The sequence below is a fragment of the Grus americana genome, chromosome 5 (genome assembly GCF_028858705.1).
Source record: "Grus americana isolate bGruAme1 chromosome 5, bGruAme1.mat, whole genome shotgun sequence".
Classification (NCBI taxonomy): Eukaryota; Metazoa; Chordata; class Aves; order Gruiformes; family Gruidae; genus Grus; species Grus americana.
The window spans coordinates 65,339,537-65,364,856 of record NC_072856.1 but is presented as its reverse complement, the minus strand read 5'-3'; the positions used below and the strand labels follow the sequence as shown (position 1 = coordinate 65,364,856).

General features: G+C 40.3%; 1 protein-coding gene across 3 annotated transcripts; it reads left to right on the top strand.

Moving 5' to 3' along the window:
- Positions 1 to 24,681, top strand: PSMA3 (proteasome 20S subunit alpha 3). Of its 3 annotated transcripts, none has more exons than XM_054827899.1 (12): positions 20 to 117; positions 1,250 to 1,332; positions 2,348 to 2,471; positions 3,491 to 3,592; positions 4,980 to 5,053; positions 5,648 to 5,720; positions 6,688 to 6,753; positions 9,888 to 9,934; positions 12,285 to 12,352; positions 12,496 to 12,560; positions 13,067 to 13,158; positions 24,379 to 24,681. In XM_054827899.1, the coding sequence occupies exons 1-11, from the start codon at positions 97 to 99 to the stop codon at positions 13,109 to 13,111; spliced, it is 768 nt and encodes a 255-aa protein (XP_054683874.1). In that variant the 5' UTR covers positions 20 to 96; the 3' UTR covers positions 13,112 to 13,158; positions 24,379 to 24,681. The 3 variants fall into 3 exon arrangements, with proteins under 3 accessions (XP_054683872.1, XP_054683874.1, XP_054683873.1); XM_054827898.1 differs by lacking the exon at positions 24,379 to 24,681 and adding an exon at positions 13,912 to 22,701; XM_054827897.1 differs by lacking the exon at positions 24,379 to 24,681 and having other exon boundaries at positions 1 to 117; positions 13,067 to 13,250.
- Positions 24,682 to 25,320: the final 639 nt, after the last annotated feature.

Sequence of the window (25,320 nt, the reverse complement as noted above, 5' to 3'; positions counted from 1 at the left end):
GCCAATGGGAGTGCGTGTTGTTGGGCGGTCGGGAGCGTGAGCGAGGCCGGGGCGGGAGGGGGGCTCCGTTCGGCTGTGGCTGAGCGCGCCGCCGCCATGAGCTCCATCGGCACCGGGGTGAGTGCGGCCCGCCCGAACGCTGGGCCCTGCCGGCAGCGCGGATGTCCCACTGGGCCCAGCGCCGGCCTGGGGGTCAGCTTTGTGCCCGCCGCGCAGCGGGGCGAGGGGGCGGCCCGGGGCGAGCAGCCACCCCTTCCCCGTTCCCGCGCTCGCCCCCGCTCGGGGAGCGCGGCCGCTGCGGGGGCTGGCGGGGCACGGGCGGCCTGTCAGCTCCGCCGCCTCGCCGCTGCGGGGCCGGGGCCGGGGCCGGGGCCGCTGCTGAGTCACTGCGGCCCGTTAGGCCGAGGAAACGAAAGGCGGGAGGCGGGGCCGCCGCCGGGGACCCGGGGGGCGGCGGGAGCCGGGGCGGGGGGATCGGGTCTCCCCTGACTCGGGCGCGGGCGGGGCGGGGGTGAGGCAGCCCCGGAGGGGTCCGATGCTGCTGGAGCAGGGCTCGCACGGGCCCTTCGGGGCTGGCGGGGGCTGGCCGAGCCGCCTCGGTGGCCTCGGGCCGGCTGTCACCTGGGGCCGGCTGTCGCCTGGGGCCTGCCTCCTCCGAAGGTGGCTTCTGAGCCGCTTTCCACCGCTTCGGCGTGTGGGGCAGCGAAGCGGGGCTGCGCCGGTGGGTCCGGGCCCGGGTCCTTCGGCGGGAGATCGGGGGGCTCCTGCGCTCTCCTGCCTTCGGTCCCGACCCACGGCTTGTCATTGAAATGGTGCTCTGCCTGCGGGGAGTGAGCCTGCCTCTGTGCGCAGTGTACTTCTAAGCGTTTCAAACATATTCCTGTTAGTAAATATCTGTTTGGGGGTTTGGTTTTTTTTTTCAAAAATGATCAAATAAATTTGAGAGGCACACAGAAAGTTCCCCATAGGTTTTAAGTATTGCATAATGCACCGTGATTGCAGACCTCTGCAACGTCTGGATTGACGGGATTTGAAGCGTGGGTATATCCAGCATGGCTGCAGTGACTTCTTGTAGTTGTTAGTGTGTGTTTGCTGTTGTTCATGCATATTATGTCGGGGCAGCCTGCTTCTGGTACTTAACACACATTGATGGCATGCAAGTGACAGTCTTGCATTTTTAAATAAACTTCTGCAAATACTGCAATATATTTGTGGGGTTTTTTTCTGAGTACTGTGTTTTCTTCTTCAGTACGACCTGTCGGCTTCCACGTTTTCTCCAGATGGCAGAGTATTTCAAGTTGAATATGCCATGAAAGCTGTGGAGAATAGTAGGTAAGATATGAGTACCTGCATCTCTGTTGAGTGGTCTTTTTTAAAGCAATGTAGTTGGACTAGACAAGCGTGATGGCATTGCAGATAAAATTATGTTGTTAAAATGAGTTCTGAGCAACTGCATCCCTAGGTTCACTTTAGGAGGCTTCAAATTAAGTGTAAAGGTAGTATAATCACTTTTGCTTGCTAGAAATCACTTGTCATGCTTGCTAGGAATCGCTTTTGCTTGCTAGAGACAGATAGGTTGTGGAGAATGCAAAGGAAATTTTTTCACACATTTTATGGATGTGAATTGAGGTGCTGAAACACTGACATGCTCAAGGCCTTGTAAATTATAACTTCACGTGTATTCCTCAAGAAACTGAGGACATCCAAGTTCTGCTAAAGCTATATCAACCTCTCTGTGAGTATCTGTCATCCCTTCAGTATATGCTGTACAGCGAAAATCCCAGCTGTGCTGCAGCGGCAGCAAGATGATTGATTAGCTCGTCATGGACTGGATCACCAGTGTCTGATCATAGCCACAGGCTGCCAAATAAGGATTAGTGAAGTATTTTCATGTATGCCATGGTTGGTAATTTATGCCTGATGATGCACTTGAGGGTTAGAGAAAGAGCTTTCACATCTCCTAGATCAACAGGATCTCCTTTTCCAAAAGGAGAGGTTAAACAGTCCCTGTTTTTCATACTAGTATCGTTCAGCTTGGTGACGGGGCAGTGGCTATGCTGTCACTCCAAACAGTGTCACCACTGCATACAATCTGCTCAAAACTATTCGGGTAGGGACCTCTGGCAGCCTCATCCTCCTTTATTTAAAAAAATGTTTGTAGGTTTAGTAAGCTTTTGTGTGGTTTTTTTTTCACCCTTGCTATCTTCAGTTCTAAAGTGGAGTTGTAACAAATCTACTTCTGGGGAAATTAGGTCATTGTTTCTCGTATTTTGTTAACTCTTTGTTATGTATCTTACACTACAGTTCCATTTCTGTGTGAGAAACTTACATTTATCTTGTCTTTCAGTACAGCAATCGGGATAAGATGCAAAGATGGTGTTGTCTTTGGAGTAGAAAAACTAGTTCTGTCCAAGCTTTATGAAGAGGGTTCCAATAAACGTCTCTTTAATGTCGATCGACATGTTGGAATGGTAAGGTGCTATTTTAGTTTTTCATAATTTGAAGGGAACTCGCCTCAAAAATATAAATCTATGGATCACACAATCAATAAGTAGATTAAGAAAGTAATGTTAATGGTTTTGTGTTGGAAATGCCAGTGGATTTTTTTTTTACTGTTTTCTGTAATTCTTGATTGCACACACATAGAAGTTAAGTCCAAATTTAAAACAGAAGACATGTCCTTATTTTGAGACTGTTTTAAATTTTTTTAAAATGTTGTTTCAGCACTCCAGTTGTTCAAACATTAATGTAAAGATAAGCACAAGTGTTTAAGACATCGTTTTTTATGTAGTTAACAAATAAGGTGTGTTGAGGGGAAAACATGCTGTCTGTAAGATCATAGAGTCATAGAATATCTCAAGTTGGAAGGGACCAACAAGGATCATCGAGTCCAATTCCCAGAAGATTTTCTTCTCAACACTGTGGGAGTCAGCTGAATTCTGTGAAGACTGGCGTATGGATTACTGGCTAATCCGTAATAGAGATGTCAGGATGATATCAAGTAGTTGTTACTGTGTGACAGAAATGCCTGAAACTATCTGCTGGTGACATCATCAGTATCGGGCAGAGAGTTGGATTTGCTTCTAATCCAATTAGTCATCAAAACAGGGGGAAAAAATAGTTTATTGCTATGGTTGTCTTTTTTGAAGAATTATAATAAACAATACTTCATATATCATATGAACACTTATAATATGAAATATTGTTTGAGTTAGCATAGCGGTGGCAAATAATAAGACTGTATTTAACATGAAGATAATTTTGGTTATTGACTTCCTAGAGAAAAATTCTGTACCGTATTAATATATAATCATATCGACATGTTTTGAGCTTGCTAGCAGATGAATAGCTTGATTGAATTCACTTGGAGTCATACATAGACTTCAGTAAAGATCACAGTTAAGTCACATAATTAGACATTTGAACATTGATTTTATTAATAAATTATTGCAAGGTTTGTTTCTCTAGCTGATGACAATTCTCGTTTCAGGCAGTGGCGGGACTTCTGGCAGATGCTCGTTCTTTGGCGGACATAGCTAGAGAAGAAGCTTCTAATTTTAGATCTAACTATGGCTACGATATTCCACTGAAGGTAAGAAATTGGTGCTGTTCACTCAGGTTTTCTGGCTTTCTTAGTCTTGACAGGACAACCAGGCGATCAGGCCCAGTCAGCATGGGTTCATGAAAGGCAGGTCCTGCTTGACCAACCTGATCTCCTTCTATGACAAGGTGACCCGCTTAGTGGATGAGGGAAAGGCTGTGGATGTTGTCTACCTTGACTTTAGTAAAGCCTTTGACACTGTTTCCCACAGCATTCTCCTGGGGAAACCGGCTGTTCACAGCTTGGACAGGTGTACACTTTGCTGGGAAAATGGCTGGATGGCCAGGCCCAAAGACTTGTGGTGAATGGAGTGAAATCTGTTTGGCAGCTGGTCACAAGTGGTGTTGCCCAGGGCTCAGTGCTGGGGCCAGTTCTGTTTAATATCTTTATCAATGATCTGGATGAGGGGATCGAGTGCACGCTCAGCTAGTTTTCAGACGACACCAAGTTGGGTGGAAGTGTTGATCTGGAGGGTAGAAAGGCTCTACAGAAGGATCTGGAGAGGCTGGATCGATGATGGGCCGAGGCCAACTGTATGAGGTTCAACAAGGCTCAGTGCTGGGTCCTGCACATGGGTCACAACAACCCCATGCAACACGCTACAGGCTTGGGGAAGAGTGGTTGGAAAGCTGCCCAGCAGAAAAGGACCTGGGGGTGCTGGTCGATAGCCAGCAGTGTGCCCAGGTGGCTAAGGCCAATAGCAACACTTGTATCAGAAATAGCGTGGCCAGCAGGACTAGGGGAGTGACCACCCCTCTCCACTTGGCACTGCTGAGGCCGCACCTCGAGTACTGTGTTCAGTTTTGGGCCCCTCACCACAGGAAAGTCATTGAGGTGCTGGAGTGTGTCCAAATAAGAGCAGCGAAGCTGGTGAAGGGTCTAGAGAACAGGTCTTATGAGGAGTGACTGAGGGAACTGGGGTTATTTAATCTTGAGAACAGGAGGCTGAGGGGAGAGCTTATTGCTCTCTAAACTACCTGAAAGGAGGTGGTAGTGAGGTGGGTGTTGGTCTTTTCTCCCAAGTACCAAGGTTTAGGACAAGAGGAAATGGCCTCAAGTTTTGCCAGGGGAGGTTTAGACTGGATATTGGGGAAAATTTCTTCACCAAAAGGGTTGTCAAGCACTGGAACAGGCTGCCCAAGGAAATGGTTGAGGAACCATGCCTGGAAGTATTTAAAAGATGTATAGACATGGCACTTAGGGACATGGTTTAGTGGTGGACTTGGCAGTGCAAGGTTTGTGGTTGGACTCAATGATCTTAAAGGTCTTTTCCAACCTAAATGATTCTATGAAATGGACAATTAAATTTTGTTACTCGATGTTTACTTATTTCTGTAAATAAAGTTTTGGTTTTCTGGGTTTTTTCCCCCCCACTTAGCATCTTGCGGACCGAGTAGCTATGTATGTGCATGCCTACACACTATACAGTGCTGTCAGACCTTTTGGTTGCAGGTAAGCCTTTCAAACATATACTATATGTAATGATCTTTTGTTTCACAGTTGCTGGAACTATTTACATTGTCTTAGGTCTTTTTTTAAACTTGAAATTAGTAACCTACAGTTCATCTCATAAACAGATTCCCTTTCCCTTTCTTATTGTGGTATGTAAAACCTTAGGTGAAGAATTCAGATCTGCATAACAGTATGCCAAGCTCCTACACAGATGCCAGTTTGTCCCTGAATTTTAAAGTTGAAGACTTGATGCTGTTATGTCTGTGATGATGACAAAAGCAGAACCTTCCTCTACAATCATCCTGCTTGCCCTGATAGCTAAAGAGTAGATTACAGCTACTATGCAGTTCTAGTACAAAGGGACTAATAAACTGAGATCTGCTGTTAGAGTTAAGTAAAATGTTTCTGGCAGCTTGCTGGTGCTTGGCTGTCATGATAACACTAAACCTTTTGACAAATTGCTTAATAGAATGTAGCAGGACAGTAGGAGTTTTGCTCCAGGAGGAATGTAGGAAACCTGAATTGGTGTAGTCTCTGTGTAATTCTGTGTGGATTGGTAGAAGAAATGTTTCTAATTTCTCATCTCCCCTCCAGTTTCATGTTGGGATCCTATGATGATGACGATGGTGCACAACTATACATGATTGATCCATCAGGAGTTTCATACGTGAGTGTGTCAAAAATATTTCCATCTTGGCATAAGTTCTCCTTTTAAAATTCCTAGTTAGGAAAATAGTAAGTGCTATTCCACGAGAGCTGTCTTTTTTTTTTTTTTTTTTTTCCCCCTCTTTTTGCCTGGGAAAAAGATCTGTGGTGAATCACTGCTTAAGATGGACAGAGCTGGTTTTTGCTCATTTGCATGTCCTTGTTAAACACACGTTGTGTATTTCTTAGAAGTACGATCTCTGAGAAAAGAGTTTTTAAGCTCGTCTCAGAAATTTGGGAGTTCATTCCACCTGGCTATATCCAATGACAAGTCCCATGCACTGCCCAGAAAGGGCAAGTATTGTACTGATACCCACTCGCCAAATACTTCAGGTAGGAGAGGGCTGTTACTCTGACGTGGGCTGCTAACAGCAAGTCACATCAAAATAGATACCTTTGTTAATTGTTGTTAGTGCTGCCTCTTGAGCTGTGTACTGCGCACAGGGTGATACACACTCATACTGTTCTGATTTTCTAAATTTTCTTTTGATCTATCCAATACCGTAGCTGTTGAGGGGGGAAAAAGTGCTTAATTTGTATGTGCTTACAATTCAATGTATTTTCTTGGTAGGCGGGTTTGGTTTGTTTTCTTTAATCCCGTAGGACTTCTCTAATTCTAGTTTGCTCTTCCATTTACTGTAACAACAATAAAAAAATTAGCTATTGCAACAAATTGAGCGTATATGTTTCTGTCCAGGAGCTACTGAGCTCTTCTGTTTCCTAGTAACAGTAGTAGTGCTTAATGTAATAATTAGGTTCTAGCCAACAATTTGGGAACTTGCCCTGAGAGAGAACAATAGCAAGGTTTATGGTATATTGGCCTCTCGCTATGTGAGCAGGGTAGGGGTTGTCATATGCTAAGTGGCAGTAAGAACTGTAGAGGACTTTATTTAATTAAATTTGCATATTTTTTTGTTTCTTTTTTTTAGGGTTATTGGGGCTGTGCCATTGGTAAAGCCAGGCAGGCTGCAAAAACAGAGATAGAAAAACTTCAGGTATGATATTACAGTTTTGTTGTGCTGTTTCAAGACAAATATTCCTAGCTTATTATGTTAGCCTTTTGGATGCGTAAATTCTAAAATACAGGAGAAACAGACGGAATATTTCCTTGTAGGTTCTAGGAGATGTTTTAGCCTCTATAATAGCATTTCTCAAGTCTTGTCCCTGGACAGTGGGTAGTCCGCAGGGAGTGCATGTTTAAAAGGGGAAGTGTAAATGTACACTCCCATGCATGCCAGCTGGCAAAGTAACTGAGTGAAAATAAAAGTGTAACTACATTTTTTTGTTCTGAATGAAAACCTTAGGGCAGCATTGTATAGGGTGGTATATCTATTTTTTTCCGAAGGTTTTAGATGATCCTTTTGTTTAAAAAGTTGAAAAAAGCTGGTCTTGTTAAGGACAATGAGTGGAACTGCAGGATGCTGAATGACCACTGGAATATTATGACTCTGAAAATGTAATGGAGAAAAATAAAATCCTTGCCAGGTAAGACAGTGTTTCCCAGCTGGCTAGTGTTGAGGTACTGCCTTTTTTTCAAAAGATCTGTCAGCTTGTTGTTGCTGAATGTAATATGCCTTTTAAAACATCTTTACCTGTCTGATGAAAAGGACTTTAGTGCTGTGAACACTAGGAAGAGTACAACTATATAGCACACCATTATTGATACCAAAAAGAGCTGTTCAGCATTTCCTGCTTGCACAACACTATAACTTGCCAAGTGTTAAAGGAGGTTCTATGAGTGCGCGCTGAGAAGTTGTTTTGTAGCCTTCTGAATGAGCATGCAAACAGTTGTCTCTGTAAAATGAGTCCATGGAGAGAAGACTACTGAAGTGTGCCTTAAGCCATTTCAGAACTATGTTAGAATCCTAAAAGATTTCTGTCCTTCTTGTGTTTTAATATCTGACACCCTTGGAATTGGAGACAATTAACATGGGACAAAATCCTACTCCTGGTCTGTCTCATGTAATTCTTATTTGATACTCTGCTTGCATCTCACTTATGGTTTTGGTCTGCAGAAAGAACTCACAGCTGTTCATGGAAAGGTTCAGAGTTCATGTGGTTATCAGGCTTTTAAGAATGGTCTGTTTATGGTGCTACAGCACCATAACTGAAAAATTACAGGGGAAAAATTAAAATGTTCCTAGACTTGCTTCATTCCGTCTTGAATCTGGTCAGATGCTGGAATACCAAATCAGAAGTAGGAAGCCTATGAGATCATCTGATCTTGATACAGGAATCTTGGTGTTTGAGAAATAGTAATTTCAATTTCCATGTGTGCAAATTGGGAGAAAGATAATGGTATGTTGGGTAATATTAATCTACCCAAAAAAGTATTTTTTTTGTGCAGTGCTGGGATATTAAAAAAATTCTGTTTTACTGACTGATTTTTGTACAGCTAATGGGTATGTTTACTACTTGAACTTGACAGTAGAGCCTGTAAAATTTAGTATCTGGGAACAGTGGCGTGCTGTATGGCCTCACTGCATTTATTTTAATGGCTTGTTTGCAGAATGTCTTCAGTAACGTGTATGATCTTGTCACAGCAATGCAAAGCAAGTCAGTCTTGCATGCCAATGCTTTTTGTTACCCATAGACTGGGCAAGTTTCCAGGTCAGAGTTAATTTTGATGAGATGAATTTGTCAAAACCAGAATGGGAAAGACACAGACATAGAAAGGCTTTTGTGGGGCAATACTGCCTACAGTAGCCTGTCAGCAAAGATTTCTTCCTATGGAAGAGACGACTACAGATCATCTGAAAGTAAGAGGCAAGCAGGTAGTCCAAACTTTAAACCAACCTTACAGGTACTGCGGAGCAGATACTGTATCGGGGAGGGGGCACAGTACGTGAAACTCTTGTATGTAGCTGAGGGTGCAAGCAGAAAACGCTGCATCAATGGTACCTGTCTCATCGCAATGGCGTGTCTGTCTAACCAGGTGTGGGCATTTTTTCTCTGGCCTGCTGCTTCCGTGGGTGTGCACTTCACCTCAGAAAGTGCTGTGACACTCAATGTCAACAAAGGACTGTTGTTGTCTTAATTCCTTCACCAGTGTCTCAAAACTAGCTTCCGTACTAGGGTTTTGAAAATGTTTTGGCAATTGGAAGAGATGGTAAAGGACACATTAATTAATGGTTTACGTTCTGAGCTCGGTGTAAATAACGGGGCGGGGGGAAGAAACAGTAATTTCTTTTGAACTTGAAAATTATTTTATGTTAAGGAAAGTGTCAGTAGAATGTGTAATGTATTGGACTGTAGTTTGTGAGTAACGGCTCGTTGGTTTCAATGAATAATGTCAGGTGCATTTTTGTGAGTGCAGTATCAAAGGCTGGTGTCTGGTTTATGCAAAGGAAACCTTGAGAAAGGAAATGAGGCTGATCTTGTTTCTACCCTGAATTAAGGAAATATAGTAGAATATATTACTACTTCCTAGTCCAGAAGAGCTGACTGGCAAGAGACTTGACCTACAAATCATAAGTTTGTGATGTCATGGAAATTGGCACAAGACTTTGTTTTGGTCAACTGTGAAACTGTCAGAAGACTGTGATGTAACAGTGGGAAAATACAAAATGAGATGCTGACACCTTGCTCAGGCATGCAGTTGGTTCTTAACACTGGAACAATATTCTCCTCTTAGGGCATTACTTAAAAGTCAAAATTGCTTGCATAAAATGTTGGTAAGACTGAAAGTATTACTATACTACCTAGAATGAATATGAATACTGTAGATGAAAATACAGTGCCTCCCCCATATTGTACATGTGGTTACTTTATGTCAGTTGATCATAAAGCATCTAAGAACAAGTCAAGCTTTTACAATGCTGAGGTTTATCTGTCCAGCTTCTAACCTTCCAGCTGATGAGTGCTTTCAACTGGGGAAGTTTCCGCCTAACAGTTTTTTCATAGAATCTTTCAGCTGTAAAATTCTTCACTGGAAGAACAACTTGCCTATAGCAGGCTGAAAGAAGCATCGTAGAGAATAAATTTGGTTCTAGTCTTAACTTTTTGTCACTCTTATCACCACTGAACAGTAAGCTCATTAGGCATGTGCACAGCCACTCATGTTCTGGCCTCGTGCAAATGGAAAACAGTATCTTCTCTTATGCTGTGTATTTTTTATTTTTGTCTGCAGATGAAGGAAATGACCTGCCGTGATGTTGTTAAAGAGGTTGCAAAAATGTAAGTCTCCAACCTGTTTTTCCAACTTGACAAAAATCCGTACTGGTGAGCTTGCTATGGTTTCACACTGAAGCTGTCCCTTTTGAAGTGGGTACCAGGTTTCACTTCTTCTAGATGAGTCCTCAGGCTGACTCTAGTATATTTTTTTCTCTTCTTGTGAGATAGGATATGCTACTTGGTACTGAAAAATGCCAAAGGATGTGAAAAATACGCCTTTTGATCTCATTTGCTACTTTTTATAAGTGCAACTTGTAGCAGCATTGGATTAAAGGTTAAACTGTCTGAATATAGTCACTGGTTTTAAAATACATAAACTAGGTAACAGATGGGAGAAACTCCTTGGTGTCTCAATTCTAAGTAAGAGCTGTACGCTTCATTACGCAGATTGAACAATGAACTGATGCTTCAGACATCAAGTAGGAGTCCAGAAATGGAGCTGAGGTCTTTGACCCAGCCTTCCTATTTGCCTGAAAAAAAGACTCAAGTGCTTAGGAAAGAAGCAAAGTATAACTCCTTGTTTAAAGACGTATGTATGGTATAGCTGGTTTCATTTAAATGATAAAGCTCGATACCGCATTAAAAGACGAAATGTTTAATTTGCAATTTACTGATGCAATTTAGGAGAACACAGCAGTGATAGAATCGCCTGTGGTCACTAATACTATCACAGAAACTCTGCGTGAGGATAGTGTACTTACAGGGAAAAAAGGTACCATTCCGTTGATGTCACGTACTAGTGAGGGGAAAAAAGGTACCAGGAAGAGACACAACTTTCTGCTAGGTAGAGCATGAATTGGCCAGTAGTAAAATATCTTGAAAATACTTTGTGAATTAGTATCTCTTCAAAGACCTAAAAGGATACTTATAGCTATCTACAACACTTCATTTTAGTGTTTTAGGGACATGTTCTGTGCTTGTCACAAATTGAATAATCTGCAGCTGTGAAACTGAGTCTCCATCATTTTATGGCTATTGGTTAGAAGGTTATAAAGTAGTATTTATCATTGGTGTTGCAGCATACGAGCTTATTTCAGAGTTTGTGTCTGAGGCTGTCATGGCAGCAGCTAGAGGAAAGAATTTGTGGGATCTCTGTTCTTAAAACCTAGCAAGGACCTCAAAGCAGTTCTAAAATGGCATATATAAGGCATGGATTTTCAAATAATGAAAAGATTTCTGTTCTTTAATTCTGCCTCAGCTCAAAACTTAACAGCAGCTCTAGATATAGTTCTGTTTTCAGCTCAAATTCAGCTCCTTAGTAGCATTTAGCAAGATAGCAAAGACTTCAATCATTTTTTTTAACCCTAAAATACTAGCCAGAGTCCAAAAGGCTTGTAAACAGCTGAGCATGTAAGAAAGGCCTATAGATCATCTCAAGCAATGATCAGTAAGTCCAGTCTAACGGTGACGAAGGGTGTCAGAAGAACATACGCTTACAGTGCTATTTCCCTGGGCACCAATGTTAACTTTGTTCTTTATATCTCCTTCACAATAATTTAAAAGTTTAATCAAACTTTAATTGGAAGTACTTGCTGTGGTGCTGAAGGTGTGCTTCCTCCCTCCTCTCTCTCCAAGCTTTCTATGTTGGCTAGAAATAGCTGGTATTTTTCAGCTTTTGAACTTAATATGCTTTCTGAAAAAACAACTGAGGAATACAGCCTTCTCAACAAGTGAAGCCACAAGTTATTGTAAGTTCTACTATTGTTCTGAGTGTATGTTTCAGCTCAGGGTTGTAGTAGTTCATTTACATGTTCTGCCACTGAGGACTAAATACCACGATGCGGTCAAATTGGTATTGCTACTATAGTGTAATATTTTTATCCCACAGACTAAGTGATTTTACTAGCCTGGATGGTACTGCATATGCTGTAACACCACTTGTAGTTTAACTTCTGATTACCATTGTGTTGGCCATAAGCATGGCAGTGTACATAGAGATCTATGTACAGGCTTCTAATTAGACACAAGATACTATAGTGTTGGGATTTAGTCTTAAGTGTAACCAGAAATAAGATTTACAGGAGAAATATAGGACACTCCTAACTGTAGTATCTTGCAGAAGCAGGCAGTGACAATATAGCAGTATTTGAATCTTAATGTTTGTTCTGATTAGGATAACTTGAGCATCTTGACCTGCATCTTAGCCATCATCATTTCATGTATTGTCATACTAGCAATTAAGCCTGGAAAATTCTCTGATGGCTTTTTTGTGTGTGGGCAGGGGAGAAAGCATGGGGAGAGCTTCACTTATCCATAAGAAGATTACGTCAACAGAAGAATCTGTGAAAGGAAGAAAGTATATTTAGCCAACTGATCGGTCTGTTCTAATCTGTACTTTCTCTGTTCCTTCCAGAATCTACATAGTTCACGATGAAGTAAAGGATAAAGCCTTTGAGTTGGAACTCAGCTGGGTTGGAGAAAGTAATGCATTTCTGTAATTTCTATAAATGCTATAGAAAATGTATAACTTTCTATAACTAAAGTAAAACATTGCTTTTTAACTTTACTCTTATGTCAAGGTCTTTGTGTGAATTGTATTTAAGACGTACTCTTTTTATTGGCAGTAACCAATGGAAAACACGAAATTGTTCCCAAAGACATCAGGGAAGAAGCAGAAAAGTATGCCAAGGTAAGGTCTGATTTTGGTGTTGTCTCAGTGCTTTGCTAGACAAAAGTCTAGAGCAGAAGGAACTAACTGAAGGTTAGGTGACTGGAAAATGTGTAGTTAGAACACACATCACTTAAGTGTTAGCTAATGTTACTCTGAAGGGAGAATATTGAAGTTTACAGTGTAGTAATCAAGGGATAGTTCTTACTTTCAAAACCAGCGTAGTTCAGCAGGCTTGCACAGGTGGTGTGTTTCTCCTTTAAAAGGAAATGTATTAACTCCTCCACAGTGGTGTAAGTGAGTAGGAGAGGTAGTAAGTCATGTTGCCTAGAACAGCTTTGCTTTTGTTCTAAAAGTAATGATGGTGCTTGGTATTCCCTCCTAAAGATGTGAGCTAGCCTGCTCAATACAAGGCTTTGGACAGACTGAGAGGATTGTACAGCTACAGCAAAACTAATTTTGCTGATTGTAGGCTCAATTATAAAACAGCTATTAAACTATTTTTAATTAACTTTTTTTTTAAATAGGAATCTTTGAAAGAGGAAGATGAATCAGACGATGACAATATGTAACACATTGTTACTTCAAGACAAGTTCAACTTTTCTTAACTTAGAACAGGTTTGTTTATAATGTATTAAGCATGGGATGCTATTATGTACTTGTTGGAAGAAACTGAGCGACCAACTTGCACTAATAAATTTTCCATTTTACTCTGTTAGCTTTTATTTCAAAAGAGTATAGGCCAGCATCATCAAGAAGTAACTGTGCTGTATATCAGAACAGACATTAAGAAGGAAAGATAGTATCAGGATTGTGTTGCTGCTTCTTACTACAGCACTGAGCCAGGGGATGTACAGAAAAACAATCTGCTTAGAAATTTGACAAGTCTCTTCTTTATACTGCAGAATTTAATATTAAAAACTAGCACTTGGTTATGCCTTGATTAACCAGTATCACAATTTGCAGCTCATTCATAGCCATAGTCTGTGATTGCACTTGGCAGAAGAGCTGAGAGCATCCCTGTGAAACAACTGGTTACACATTGAGGTGATGTGCATGGCTGACAACTCCAAACAGCCTATGTAACAAGCAAGAGTTCAGGAAAAGGAATTTTAATCTGAAGTATTAAGCCTAGGCTTATCTGAAGAGTAAGAGAAACTAAAAACTAATTCAGTTTAAAATAGTGCTTGTGTTAAGTTCTAAAGCTGTGACATCTATTAAGCAATAGAACTGAAATTAATGCTTGAAGAGCTAAATTATTTTGAAATTACTTCATTCAGGTTTAGTTTCTTAAATTGCTTCTGAATCAGCTTTATCAATTGTTGACCTCCCCAGAAGTCAAAAGCAAGTTTTCTCACTTTCTTTCCCCAGTTCCTAGGAAAAGAGACTGTCTATTCTAGTCACTTCAAAGTCTCAGAAGGTAAAAAACTGTTCTGTTTGGCACACTAAAACTCAGTTAAAATTGAAGTATTGTTTGTACATGCAGTTAAAATTCTAATGGTCATCTTAATCTAAAAATGCATACTTTTCTAATGAATCAAACTCCTCAGCTTTAGTACTACACACTTATGATCACCAGCCCTTAAAACAAAAGCTTTCCCTTACAGGTTTATTTTTGTATATTTTTCTTCTTTCTGAAAAAATACCAAGCCTTCTACAGTCCCCTTTCTAATGGGATTCCAAGATACAGGTTCTACTTCCTTTTTGTGACAAGGGAAAGCCAATAGAGAGTTGGGTCTGTCTTGATACTTAGTGACTGTCTCAGGCTTAAGCCTTAGCTGGAGTCAAGCTACCTGAACTCTTTGCCTCCTTGGCTGGGCATAGCTTTCACAGGCTGTTGGAACTATTGGTTAGGCCTGCCTGAGCTAACACTAATGATGCCCGTGACAGCCTCCCTCAGTGTCTCCTCCTGAGGCAATAGCATTGCTCTTACACTGAGTCAGCCTTTAGTTCTGTGTTGCATTTCTCCAAACTGAATTTACTGCTGATTCAGCTGTTGGAGTCATTAGCAAGTGCCATTCAGGAAACTCTCATCAGCACTCTTAACCATTAGATGAGGGCTGATCTTTCACTCACTGGCTATGACAGCAAAACTACCTGATTCTCTTCACTTTGTCTTTATTCTGTACCTCAAATCATAGAATCACAGAATGGTTTGGGTTGGAAGGGACCTTAAAGATCATCTAGTTCCAGCCCCCCTGCTGCAGGCAGGGACACCCTCCACTAGACCATATTGCCCAATGTCGCTGGCAAACTGGTAAATGGAAGTTGTCATCCTCATGTGGTTACACACATCCATCTGATCCTTTCAGGGACAGGAACTGTAACAATTATACAAGTCAGGTTTCAGGGTTAAGAAAGAAGAGCAAAATCAGTCATGTATATTTACAAGATAAAGCAGAAGGAAAATTTTCCATAGTATGTGAAAAGATACAGGTATGAACAGAGCCACCTACTTGCTTATTCAGAATTTCCAAGTTGCCATGTTCTCTGTAAGCAGCTATCTAAAAAGCTCCTTTGAAGAACCATGCTCTGAGGCTTTGCTTGTTGTGGAAAGGCATGTAGTAAAGTCCAATGAGAAGCAATTCAAGAGTACATGCATTTTGCAGCAGATAGTAGTACAAAGTGCTGCACAGCAGTCTTACCTGTCATGGCAACACTTAGTTAAACAATGACAGGGTGACTGTTGCTGTCAGGTTCTTTTCCAAATTAAATAACTAAGTTATCAGAATATAGGCTCAACCTGGTTATGAGAATTGAGCTTTATCTATAGTAAGGAAAAAATCCATTATTTCCATTGACTGCATATGGGGAAAGAGGGAAAAAAGTGAGCATTGGAAGGAAAAAATATTTTACATTTATTCAGGAGAGGAGGGTCAAAAAAGAAAAAAGCAGGAAAATACTGAATAAGCTATTTTAGTTTTGAAATTTTCCTTAGCTTTAGAAACAGAAATCTAGCAGGCACCTCTATTTGATCTGAAATTAGGCATTGCTACCTTTTAACAATAAGGCCCAGGGAACATTAGAAGCTATTTCTAGTCCAGAAGGACTCTGATTTCAGCAGAAAAAACTACTGCAAACTCCCCTTTGCAGCTATTTTTGTAGCCATAACCTAGTTGCAGGAGAAGTTCCAACTGGGATAACCAACAAGACAACCACATTGCATTTAACAAGTAACTTACTAATTTGAAGCTAGTTACTTAAGAATGCTTAATGACACATTTGTGCAGTACCACTAATTTAGTCCACACCTGATAGGGTAAATGCCAACTTTCAGGAATTTGGCTACTGAGAATTAGTATTACTTGTTGCTGTGTCAATCTGTGGAAGTTGCACAGAGGAAGAAGCCCAAAAAGTAGCTACTCATTGCAACACAGACCACATAAAGACTTAAAAATGCAGTTGGACAGCACAACATCATTAAACTTCAAATGTTGAAGACCATGGGTTTTTTTCTAAATATATAGCACTGTGTGAGTCAAATCACTTGGTAAAATTCAAGCTCCAGAAGGGCTCAAGCTGGATCTGAGATTATTTAAGAGAGGACTACTGAACAAGAGAGTATTAAATCTCAACAAAAAAAGCTTGCATTTAGCAGAGGTTCTAAGTACAGGACTAGGGAAAAAAATCCAGCTGTGTTATAGATACTTCCTTACCCTCCAGTCTTGAACAATACCTAGGAGGAAGCACTTAAGCTCAGAGAGCAAGAATTGATCAGGTAGCTAAAACAAAGATTTGAAAACTTCCACCAGTCAGCCTCCTGTAGCTTCAGCTGTGGGGCATGTCTGGAGAAAGTATGTATGCTCAGAATCAATGCTCTAGAACTGTTCTTTGAGACAAAGGATAGCACATGCTCCTACTTAAACCTCACTACTTTTGAGTAAGATCACTCAGAGCAGTGAGTCTCGTAACATGCCAAGGGCCACCCAGTTGGCTGACATGATTGAGCTGCTTGCAACAGACACAGGCCCAGTATGATAGACTGAACAGCCTGCTGCTGTTTCAGTGACCCCAAAGGCTCCCAGGGCCAGCCTTCAGCTGCAGAGGCAGCATGCTTTCCTACAGAAGTGGAGCTTGGATCCCCTTCCTTAAAATTACCTTTATAATTGGCTTGAAACTGGTCAATTATCATAGAATGGTTTGGGTTGGAAGGGACCTTAAGGATCATCTAGCTCCAACCCCCCTGCTGTGGGCAGGGACACCCTCCACTAGACCACGTTGTCCAAAGCCTCATCCAACCTGGTCTTAAACACTTCCAGGTATGGGGCCTTCACCACCTCTCTGGGCAACCTGTTCCAGTACCTCACCACTCTAACAGTAAAGAATTTCTTTCTAACATCTGATCTAAATTGACCCTCCTTCAGCTTAAACCCATTACCCCTTATAACTTCAGTTTAACACTAAAATGTGAAAATGCATTGCAAAACTAACAAATGGACAGGGTAGAAGTTTCTGAATTTGAGATTTGAGCAAAAGGTGATTTGTAACAGTCTCATTTTGATTATTTCTGCCCAAAGCACTGGGAAGTTTTAGTTCTAAAGATATCAGAGAAGCATAAATTAGCCCATACCAAGCAGCACTTCTTGCTTCAGGCTCCACAAGTAACCTTAGTCCGGACTCTGGCCATTTATGGGAGTATATAACGGAGTATAAAGTCACATACCCACTTGGAATGTGTAGCTGTAGTTCTTGCCATGCTGAAACACTTAAGTTCAGGGTTTTAATGGCATATGCTGTTGCTTAAGACCGGAAGCACAGGCTTTAAAAGAACACCAGAAAGTAAGACTGTATAGACCAACTCATTTCTTAGCTTAAAGTCATCCCTCCGCCAAGGAGTATTTTAGAATTACATAGATCCAACAATGACACAAGAGTAGGCTGTACAGTAAGATGCTTCCTGTCCCCTTAAGTCTCATACATCCACTGACTTAGCACCTGATGAATCACTACTCTGATATTTAATAGGACTGGATGTGTCACATTCTCTGTTATAATTATGTAGTCAGCAAGTCTACATACAGAAGCCTTGTTCAATAGAATTAACAAGGGGACTATGGTGAGCTGCAGGTGACCAAAAAAAAAGCTCCAGTATCTAGTTTACATACATAAATTGCCATTACTGCACCAGGACAGATTTTAGAATATGCAACTGGACTTCAGAGTTCAAAGATCAAGTTTAGCCTATTGCATCAGGATAATTTTTTATTGTTCTTACTACCTTTACATGGTCATAAAAAGACCCCTGGTTTGGATAATACCCTCATTACAACTGACTAGTACTGCTCATGAAATTATGGTAAGATTAGGCTGGTAGAAGCTCATATAAGTAACCCTTATGTAAAATTTCCCATATGGCAGATATCCATAAGGGTATCTCCAAAAGAAATACTACTAATCTTTATTTGGTGCTGACTCTCAAAAAGGAAACATTTCAAACAGAATTTGTCTCATGCCGATCTGAAGTATGCCAAGCATCAGGTCATTTGTTACTTCCTTCTCATCACCAAAAATAGCTTTCTGGCCTGAGGTTAAAAGCCCCACGTGCTGAAAGTGTGACTGTCCACACAGACACAATACTGCTTGGGACGCTCTCTGCCTAGGTAGTCCAGGTCACCCTTAAGGAAGGGGATTTGGAATAACTACATACGCTGTTTTGCAAGTCTCTTCCTTAAGATAAAACTGTAACCATAGAAGGGAACACAAACCAGTGAATTCAACAGTGTATCTGAAGCATTTGTCAGCTGGAAGATGTCATGACCTTAAAATAAAGTGCACAGTTTCAAGATTCTGAAGAGAAAAATAGTATTAGTTGTCATGACAATTTTGAGACTGTAATAGCACCAAAACCACAGTATGGAGACTGTTCTCTCCCCCTCATTTTCTTCCTTCAGTTGCACGTACCTAGAAGACAAGGACTAGCTTTTCCTCCACCCACCAGTTTTTCAAGTTACATGCAGCAAGGAAGTTACTTTTACTGCAAAATTGAGAACTACTTTGAGACAGCAACTGTTTGTAACTTTCCATCATAGAAGACCTTGCTACCTATATTATGTCTAAACAGGTGGTAGGAGAGGTAAGAGCACAGCCTTACTGTTCATCTAGTAAATACATTCTAGTATTTGAGAACATGCCATCTACTAAGCCTTCTATTTCCAGATGGACTAGGCAGCCACCATGCAGAGCTCTTATCTTTAGTACACTGCTATTAAAGGACTCTGAAACAGTTGTTTAAAACTGGCTCTCAAGTTGCTGTGCCAACCAAAAATGGACAACCAGAATAAAGCAGGCAGCAGTATCACAGTTTATAGTCCAATCATGTGCATATAATCAGACAGAAGAAAAACTGACATCACCTGAAGTCTCCCCTAAAGACAGTATAAGAACTTCCCACTGAAAATACCATTTTAGGTGACATGTTAAGACAAGTAAGAGTTTAAAAAGAATATGAGGTGGTATCATGTGGTGTATCTCTATCCAAAATAGGTTTAAGATTCCATTTCAGCAGATTAATAGTGGGTTCAATTATAGTAAGTTCACTCAGAAGCTGATACATTCCAAACACACACACACACACACACAACCCCAAAACCCATCCAAGTGATGCCTAAGTTTTTGGAAGTGAAATTTATCTTGTTTGCAGGGCTTTTAGAAAAGCAGGAAATCTGCTAATTTCATTATTTTGGGGAAAGACAGAGACCTATTGCATTAGACTACATTAACAGGTGTCAAGAGCAGCAAAGGAAGTGCTAGATGACTTTAACAGAATGCTTACATAAAGCTCAATTTAAGTTCTAATTCTAGGTGTTTCCACAGTCTACAAAGTACACCACTTGAGAGCCTATTTTTCCCAAATACTTTTCTATATACATCAGCAATAGAAAAAATCTGAAATACTGTTTAAGGAGATAGAATCAAAATGTACCTTAATGTGTTTCCTGTCAGTTTAACAAGCAGCTATTTCCACCAGCCAAATGCTTGTTTCTATGCTCATACCAGTTTGTCCCCCCTTGTGCTGCTTGCAAGGAAGAGATCACCCACACTAATAAAAGATCTTTCATTGATCCAGAATGTGCAAACTCTCCAAAAAGACATGTATTTTGTTCTTTCAGAGTTCTGGATGTCACACACAGCTCATTTCAGTGGTTCTGTTTACAGCTGTACTGGTGTAACTAATGGGGTGACAGACTGCAGGAGAAAGCATACTCCTGAAGGTACAAACCTCCTGCAAACAGTACAGTCTTGCAATTAATTCACAGGTTAAGTGAGCATTTTGTTGATTGGTCAGCTAACTCCCTGGCCACCTGGAAGTTATCTACCTGTAATAATATCCTCCAAACAATATATACAAATAAAAAGTATCTTTTTAAAAAGGTGGCTAAGTAGGAAGAAATTCATAATTTAATAAGCGGTCAACTGTAGATTCTTACTAACAGCAGCTACTTATAGCTAAAAACACCTAATTCAAAAGATTGAGGGCATTAATACTTTTTAAAAAGAATCAATACTGACCAACTCTAGTCTTGTTAGCTGAGGTTAAGTGATTAACTTGGACAAGCAGAAGCCCTAGAAGACAGACCACGTAACTGCTGCCTTCACAAGCTTTCTTTTGCTGAGCAACCACGCTTTGCAGAAATAGGACTTGCTTCTTTGTGCTAGGCTGCATACTATGAGGGGAATACACATTGCTTTCTGGAGACTAGTTACAAGGAAAGACCATGCATCTACAGTCCCAATTCAGCTGGATCATGCTGATCTACAACCTGCACCTGTAACAGTCCATTATTTTAATCAACAGCTTATCAGTGCTGACAAGCTTGAGTGACACCTAGGCTGGCAGGTGGACCACATCCAAGGACTCACCATCAGTATTGGAACCCTATTTTTTTAATCTCTGCAAGTATGGAAAGATGTATTTTTAGTAAAAATCCAAACTGAGCAAGCCACTTGCCAGTCTGAAAAAGCTTGTGTATACAAGAACATAGCTCTTAACAGCTTTATTTCCTTCTGTACTTTTTAACATGGCTACTTCTACTCTTTATCAGGAAGGAGCAGGGACAAAGCCTTCCAAGATACAAACTAGCAACAGGTAGAATAAAAGAGGAATATTCCTACTTCAGATTGGCCATGACAGATCACTCAAAACTACTTCTGAAAACCAAGAAAACCCTGAATCTACTAACACAGGTATCGAGAAATTAGTCCAACCCGAGTTTCCCCTCTGGCAAAGAGAACTAACAGCAGCATATTTCAGCTCTCCAACGTCAGCAGCAATCTACATCTTAGATATGGATAGCATGAGACACCTATTCAGTATACATTTATTCCCAGTCTGGTATCACAAAAGGCTGAAAAAGTGACCACACTGTTGCTCCAAAGTAGATATCAGAAGTTAAATATTAAGGAGGAATACCTTCTATTTCAGAAGCTTAACTTATTCAGAAGATTGCAGTAAGGTTCTTCAAATACAACATGCAACCTCATTTAAAAGTTAAAACTTGAAAGACTTTTTCTCCTGTTAGTTTTCATAGCAATGAAGCATATAGTTGCCACTCCCAAAAGCACACAGGTTTTGCATTCAAGTTTTACCCTGTATGTTTGATTTAGATGGGAGGTTACTCAAGTAGTAGTATTTATAATCAGGATTTGACTCTGTTAGGAAGAATACAGACTATTTAGAGATTCAGATGCAAGTTTAAATGTTTTCAATTTAAGTTTATTTCAGGAACACTAAAACCATATTTGCTCTGTAGACTGGTGACTGGCTATATTTACACAGAAAACCACTTGTCCAATCCTGTAAAAAAAATCTCTTCTCACCTTGAAGGATCAAAACTTCCACAGATAAAATATTTACATCAGCAGTAAAGTCTGCAGCTCAGAAGTCAATAAAAAAGCTGCATGCTGTAAGATAATTCGAAAGCCAGTTAAAGAGTATAGACAATTTTTAAAAATTAAAGTTTAGAATACTGAAATGGCTGATGCAGTAACACAGCTCATATGCATACACGCAAAGGATACATTTCTACTAGTAACTAGTGTCTTGTGCCTGTCACCAAAAAAAAGTTATTTACAAAGCCTGCAACAGAAGGTTTGATTACTCACTAACGACAGGTAGATCTAATCCTTCGCTTTTCCAGCTGGCATTCAGATACAAACTGTTATTTTGAAAAATACGTAAGGATGCTCTCCTTCAGCAGTCGCCTGAAGTAACGTTACCACCCAGAACAGTAACTAAGCTCTTGTTTGACTTCAAGCACCTACTTCAAGTTTTGCAAGACAGATTGATCACTTGATTGCAGATGATGACAACCGAAGTCCTTTGCCACATCTAAATTCAAGCTGCTGTACAAATCTTCAGCTTCTCTGTAGTACTACTGTGCATTGTTGTTCTGCAACACTGCACAACTTCCCAGTGTAGTTGTGATAGCCTCGCTATTGTCACCAATATGAACTTATAGCCTTTAGAGGTAATACAGGAAATTAAGTGGATTTGAAATCAAATTCCATTATCTTGCATCCCTTTGCTAGGCAACAGAAGAGAAATTAAACATCTATATTCAGATAACTTAACAGCACATGACAAAACATGCAAAAACTGGCTTTAGAATCCAATCTTAAGTAAACCCTGGCAATGGGCACCCTTCTTCCATACTTGCTAAATTTGTATCAAATGTTGATGTTGGCTAATGTTAGCTATCATAATAGAAAATTACATACCAGAAAGAATAAAAATAGTCTCTTACAATACAGCTCTTATTCTGTCCAAACACAAGATTACCAAATCAGTCTTTAAAAAGGAAGATTTTACGTTTGGAATTAAAAGATTGCACGGTATGTGCCAAAACACCCCCACACAGCTAACAGGCTAGGATGAAAGCAGCAGTTACATCAGTTGAGAACTAAAACCTCTTCACTTGGTGGTAGGCTGCTAAATAACACACATCAGTCAATGCATCACTGATTTCTGCACACGTTTTCTAACACAAGGGATTGTAGTTAAGATCTGCAGCCACAAAGCACAACAAAGTCTGGATATAGTTTATTCAGTAAAAATGGGACTACTCCTCAGAGATCTCTGAAGCCGCTAACAAGAGCTACTCTGACAAGCTGAGCACATAACATCATTTTACTAATGTTACTGGAAAAAGCAACTACAAAGTGAGTATTATTGTTAGCTGCAGAGCTGACAGGAAACCCAACTCTGAGATTTTCCTCACACAAATATTTATGACAGAGTACTTCATGTCGTAAATATTTTCATGATTATTCATATCCAGAAGATATACTGCACTGCTGCAAAACATACCCATACCAGATTCAAGAAACCACTACTAGACTTCAATGGATATAATGCACTAATTCAGGCTTCCTAAGGGTTGTTAAACTTTGTGTCTTCTCCAGCAGAAACACTCAGAATGAAATCATGACAAACAGCATGTATGGTTATGCTTGAATAACTAAATATCCTTTTTTTCTGAACATGGGGACAGGAATGTGCCAGAGCTGGGGAAACTGTAGGTAAGCATTTAGCATAACAGGTGGTTTTGTTGGGGGTTTTTTTGGTCCTGCCCCCCCCCCAAATAACTATGAAGGAACTTATTGCTCATACTTAAAAGTAAAGCACAATTTTCTCCATGACTAGTAAAGAAGGTTTAACCTTCCATTACTGACTGAACTTTACTGTTGCCAACTTCAGTCGTCAGGATTTTTTTTCCTTTATACCTGCACAGTAAGTACTTCAAAACTTCTTATCACACTCTTTCTTGTCTGAGCAGTTTGCAATCACTTAGATAAAGCAGCTCTGTGGGAAGCATACATCTGACCTTCATTTGCACAGAAATACAGCAGTTCCACACAGACAGAGGTTCTGAACCACAAGGCAGATGTTTGCTCAGCCACCACTGGAAAAATGTTGCCTCTTTACTTAACAGAAGAGAAACACCAAGGAGAAGAGCATTTTTAAAAAGGAGAACTAAAACACTTGAGACAAAACCAGAAGCAGCTAAATGTCTCCCAATCATCTGCAAAGTCTGACAAAGTACCACAGCATTTCATTACATACAAAGAAGCTCAATGTTAGAACAAGAATCAATTTCTAATATTTCTAGAATATTTTGGCTGTGATTTATGCATATTCTATCTATGTGTAAAGGCAGTATGTCAAGAGCAATATGTGACTACAGAACAGAATTCTAACATCTTGCTTATCCCAGAAGTATCTCTTCTCATTTTGTCTCTCTTCAGGGAAGCCACACGATACATTCAACAGTTTTATTTGGCTGCTACTTATTCTGCTATTCTTATAAAGAATACTGTAAGATACAGACATTCCTATAGTTGCCTTTTCCTACTGAGTGTCACATATATGAAGACTTTGGGCAAAATTTCTGTACATTCTGCAACTAACACACCAAAGACATTTTAAAGTACATTATTACTTACAGCCATCACCCAAGCTCTAGAATTACATATGACCAAAGACTACTGTCATCTTAGAGTGCTGTGATGCTTTTGTGTGAGCTGTTTTAAAATGAAGAAGCCTTGTGCTAATTTGCACAAGCTAAGACCAAAAAGTATATCCCCAGGTGACTCTCCTGTACTGCCTCTACAAGACCTTTAGTACTAACAAAGTACACATAATACAAGTACCACTGCTTTGAAGAATGATGTTGTTTTCTTCTACTTGATACCATAGAGATTAGACACTAAAAGAACTTACTATACTTGTCTCATTGTAGAGCTTCTAAAGCGTTAACTTTACAAAGTAAACAGGGTGGCTGACAACAGAAGAGTCCCCTGCTCATTTCTTCCACTCATTTCAACTGTTTCCCTACACAGGATCGCACTGGGGGAAGGGGCACAGCTGTGAGGATCCAATATAGCCAAGCTATCTTGAAGTCTTCGGGCTAGTTAACACTGACATGCATTCTGAATGTAGAATTTCAATATCATGGCATAACTCCGAGTCCTGAAGTTCATATTCCAATGTAAAGTTACTTTAAACCAAAATTAAACCCTTTCCCTGGCTTGCCAAAAAGCACAGCTTTTTCATTCCATTATACTAGACATCATCCCTAAGTTGCATGAGAATGTTTATGCTCTTTGTTGAGCTGCCTAGCTTGGCATTCTTAGGTGCTTTAAATACCATAAAAGAACAAGTCACCTCTCCCGCTGACTGACTGTATGCAGAGGTCCTTTTGCTCACAACAGCTAGATGGGTGATGTGCCATTAACTTCCCTAAGCATGCCGCTGTAACAGATATATCCAGGTGGACAAGATTTTTCTGCCAGAAATCAGAAACAAGACTGATTAGTTTTGTCAGAAACTGTTATTTATTGAATGGTACTATACTTAGTACAGAGATACAAGTTGTGCCTCAAAAAAAGGTCAGAATGTAAGTCATGATTTGGCCAATACATTCCACAGATCAGAAATTCACATTCAAAGTGATTTTTTGAAGTTTTGTTAACGTTTTGGTTAGATTTAATATATTCTAAACAATAACTTGCTCTTCAGTTTATCTACTGCATAAAGTAGAACTACAACACAGAATCAAAGTTCCCTCAGCACTACAAGAAATACCTCAAATCTTTATACATTTGTATACATCCTCAAGCATCTTTGTATTTACAACCCAGATCCAAACACCAGAACTCTAGAGCTATCCTTTCCCCGTGTTAGGCATCTCCTGTACTCAATCCCAAACATGCCTTACTAAACCTTCAGATCTTATTTATACTATACACCACTAACTGCCTAGAGATCCATCCTTTTGCCTG

Coding starts and splice junctions, on each gene's coding strand:
- PSMA3 (XM_054827899.1), top strand. CDS start 97: ATGAGCTCCATCGGCACCGGG. Junction 6,754..9,887: donor CAGAGATAGAAAAACTTCAG/GTATGATATTAC, acceptor TTTTGTCTGCAG/ATGAAGGAAATGACCTGCCG. Junction 9,935..12,284: donor GTTAAAGAGGTTGCAAAAAT/GTAAGTCTCCAA, acceptor TGTTCCTTCCAG/AATCTACATAGTTCACGATG.